The 3206-nt window shown below is 38.3% G+C and overlaps 1 protein-coding gene across 1 annotated transcript; it reads left to right on the forward strand.

Moving 5' to 3' along the window:
• The first annotated feature begins 204 nt into the window (after positions 1-204).
• LOC140851781 (protein LSD1-like) lies at positions 205-2408 on the forward strand. Its single transcript, XM_073243936.1, has 3 exons — positions 205-510; positions 1601-1710; positions 1955-2408. Exons 1-3 carry the CDS (start codon positions 405-407, stop codon positions 1988-1990), a joined length of 252 nt encoding a protein of 83 aa, XP_073100037.1. The 5' UTR covers positions 205-404; the 3' UTR covers positions 1991-2408.
• Positions 2409-3206: the final 798 nt, after the last annotated feature.

Here is a 3206-nt window from a genome sequence, read left to right on the forward strand (position 1 = left end):
TATATCGGGGGAAGGCTACAGTGCTGGGGGCGGGGAGAAAAAACGGACAGGCTTGCCCTCTCTCTCTCTCTCGTCGAGTTCTTTGCTTTCTTCTCACTGTTGCCTAGTCTCCTCTCTGACTTGACCGTCGGAGGGTCCCCGCCGGAGCCGCCTTCGGTCAGTGCGGACTTTCTTTTGCAGGCGCTCGTTCCCGCGATCAGGCGACGAAGGGATTGGCCGCAACAAGACTATATGTGAACCATTGGATTCAAACAGGATTACATCACTAGGTTGTCAAATCCATAACATCAATCGACTTAAAAACAGTTTTTGAGAATGGCCTCTGATTCTCTTGTCTCGACACTGTTTTACTTCAGTTCTCAGCTATACTTATCACAGTTTTTGAGTTTGCAACAGGAACAGAGATGGCTCAGTTAGTCTGTGGAGGATGTCACACCCTTCTGATGTACATACGTGGAGCAACTAGTGTACAATGCTCTTGTTGTCACACTATCAACCTGGCTCTGGAAGGTAAGGAAATTGTGCTGACTCTGATATTCATGGTTAATCTAACTTACTAGAGAGGATGTGTGGTAGTACAGTTAGAAGCTTGTTTCTTTTATCTTGTTAAGAATTGGCCATATGATTTAGAATGATGTAAGAATATTTTCATGTAGCCAACCATGGACATGGATAGGAGCAAACTCGTTTTGATGTGTAAGAAATAGTCTTGACATTTAAACAATTTTGGACAGCAATGGTGCTACAACTGCTATATGTGGTACCGAGTTTTTCCTGGTCGAAGTTAGAGACCTTAAAACCTTTGTATATCCTAAAGAAACATGAGTTTTTCATGATACAAATGTCTTATATAGTACTGCTGTTCATGAATGGGGTAGTGATGTTGGGTCATTTCCTTCAGTTATGAGTGTTTTACTTGGTTATGAAATCTTGGCAGTCTCTATGTCTGCATAATAATTCTTTTCTCCAAATGAGGAAACTGACTCTGATTCATGGACCTCTATGTGCTTTTAACTTATTAAAGTACTACACATGAAGCATGTCAGAGTGATTGCAACCATAAGTGGACACAAGTTAATGATATTTTGGTTAACTGGTATCATATATCCTCATCAATTACTGTTGCATCCACTACATTGACAAGCCATATTGATTTCAAAAATTACAATGCTAAGGCATCAAAAAAATTCAGAACTTATGGCCTGCTTCAAGACCCATATAGATAGCAAAACCCACACAAACAGGAAATAGTAGACTGGGTCTCTTCGAAGCACACCTCCCGGAATTTTATGCAACAGCCATGGGTAACTTTTAGTAAAAGGCTAAACAAGCTTCTCACAAAGCTTCAAGGTATTTCATATGCCTGGTGCCTACTTATCTTTTTAGTCCTGTTAATAATGTAAGCAAAATATTTAGAAAACGGTAAACAGTTATAGAATTTACTGATCAATAAATGCATAGTAAAGCTAAGAATTTCGGTATATGATATGAAAAAGTTAGGCTTTGCTGACGTTCTTAATGTGTTCAAATGGAAATCAGCTAGTGATGAATGTGGGATTCTTACATATATATTGAATCAATTTCAAATAATTGGTGGCAGCAAATCAGGTAGCACATGTCAATTGTGGGAACTGCCAAATGCTGCTCATGTACCAATATGGAGCAGGATCAGTGAAGTGTGCTGTCTGCAATTTTGTGACATCAGTTGGGGTTGGTACTCCTGAAATGGCTTTCTGTTTTAAAATCAGCACCCACTAGAATGTCTGATTATTCTCTTGCATTATTCTATTGTGTCTGTTGGTATGCTTTTGTATATTTCAATCTTGGACTGTTTCAGTTATCAAAACTGCCGCTTGCCATGTCTCATATTTGATGCTTTCACATAATTATGTATTTGAGGAAGTTAACCAAGGACTGCAAATCTTAATGCTTTCTTTTGCACTTTCTTCAACAGGCTTCACCAATCACTGAGCACAAGCCTAATAACTGAAACTCCGGAAATCGTAATGATGGTAATCTCTGACTTCCAAAACTTCATCCACTCATCTTTCGGCAACTGAGGCAGTAATGCATGTCTACGAATGAAGACTGCTACATATCTATCTTCTCTTCACCCAGAACGTGTAGAGGTTTTTCCTTTTACGAATTCTCTTTCTCTATTAGCCCCTACAATAAACAGTTTTGGTGTGTTTGAGGTGTGTAGATCATTGTAGGAACAATATTCAGCTTAGAGTTGGATGTTCAGGATACTGCCATTTAATTTGGGATGATTGCCAGAGTGTGTTTTATAAAGCACAATATGTGTCTAAATCTTTTGTTTCTCTGTATCAAGTATTAGTTTTAGATTACTGAGATTATGTATCCAATCAGGGTTGTGCATATATTTTCATAATTTGGGTTCTCAATGAGCAGAATTGTTCTCTTAAACCTCTTTGTTTTCATCTTTCTTTTCTTAAAAAAAAAAATCTCGACATCCTTGTGACATGGATAATGAATAATGAATTACAAAATAGATGGCTTATCTCAGGAAGATGGTGAAACCGAACCAAAGCTGAACATATCAACTTCGATTCCAGGATTCATACCTGTATTTTTCTTACTCTCATTCTTTTTATGGAACTACTTCTTGGTCACTCCTTAAATCTTCTTACAACATCCATCAAGGTTCTCTAATATCTTGTTCTTTCTCCAGAAGTCTCTTCCTATACCCATGCCCCCTTATAGAGATATAGTCCTAGCTAAGATTTAGCCTATTTTCACCTCTTATACCCGATAGTGAGGTTTTGACTTTTGACATTTCATGTCAGAGTCAAAGTCATATACTGAAACATCCTGCAGAAATAGTCCTAACTAAGATTCAGCCTATTTTCACCTCTCATACCAGATAGTGAGGTTTTGACTTTTGACATTTCATGTAAGAGTCAAATTCATATACTGAAAAATCCTGCAGAAAATAGGTGTTTGATGAGTAGAAATAAAGTTGAAGGGAGAAGGGATAAAAAAGAGAAGGGAGAGAAGTCATATGTGGACCATGAAGGAGGATCACCGAAACCAAAATGAGTGCAATGACACATTGAGCATATCGGCTGTGGAGCATGGTGGTCTTCCACCATCTTTTTGCATCTCGAAAAAGCAACCCATTTTTGGGTGAATTCATCACACGCTTCAATATATTACTGCATGCCATGTATTTCATGGCACAACCT

The sequence above is a fragment of the Elaeis guineensis genome, chromosome 9 (genome assembly GCF_000442705.2).
Source record: "Elaeis guineensis isolate ETL-2024a chromosome 9, EG11, whole genome shotgun sequence".
Taxonomy (NCBI): Eukaryota; Viridiplantae; Streptophyta; class Magnoliopsida; order Arecales; family Arecaceae; genus Elaeis; species Elaeis guineensis.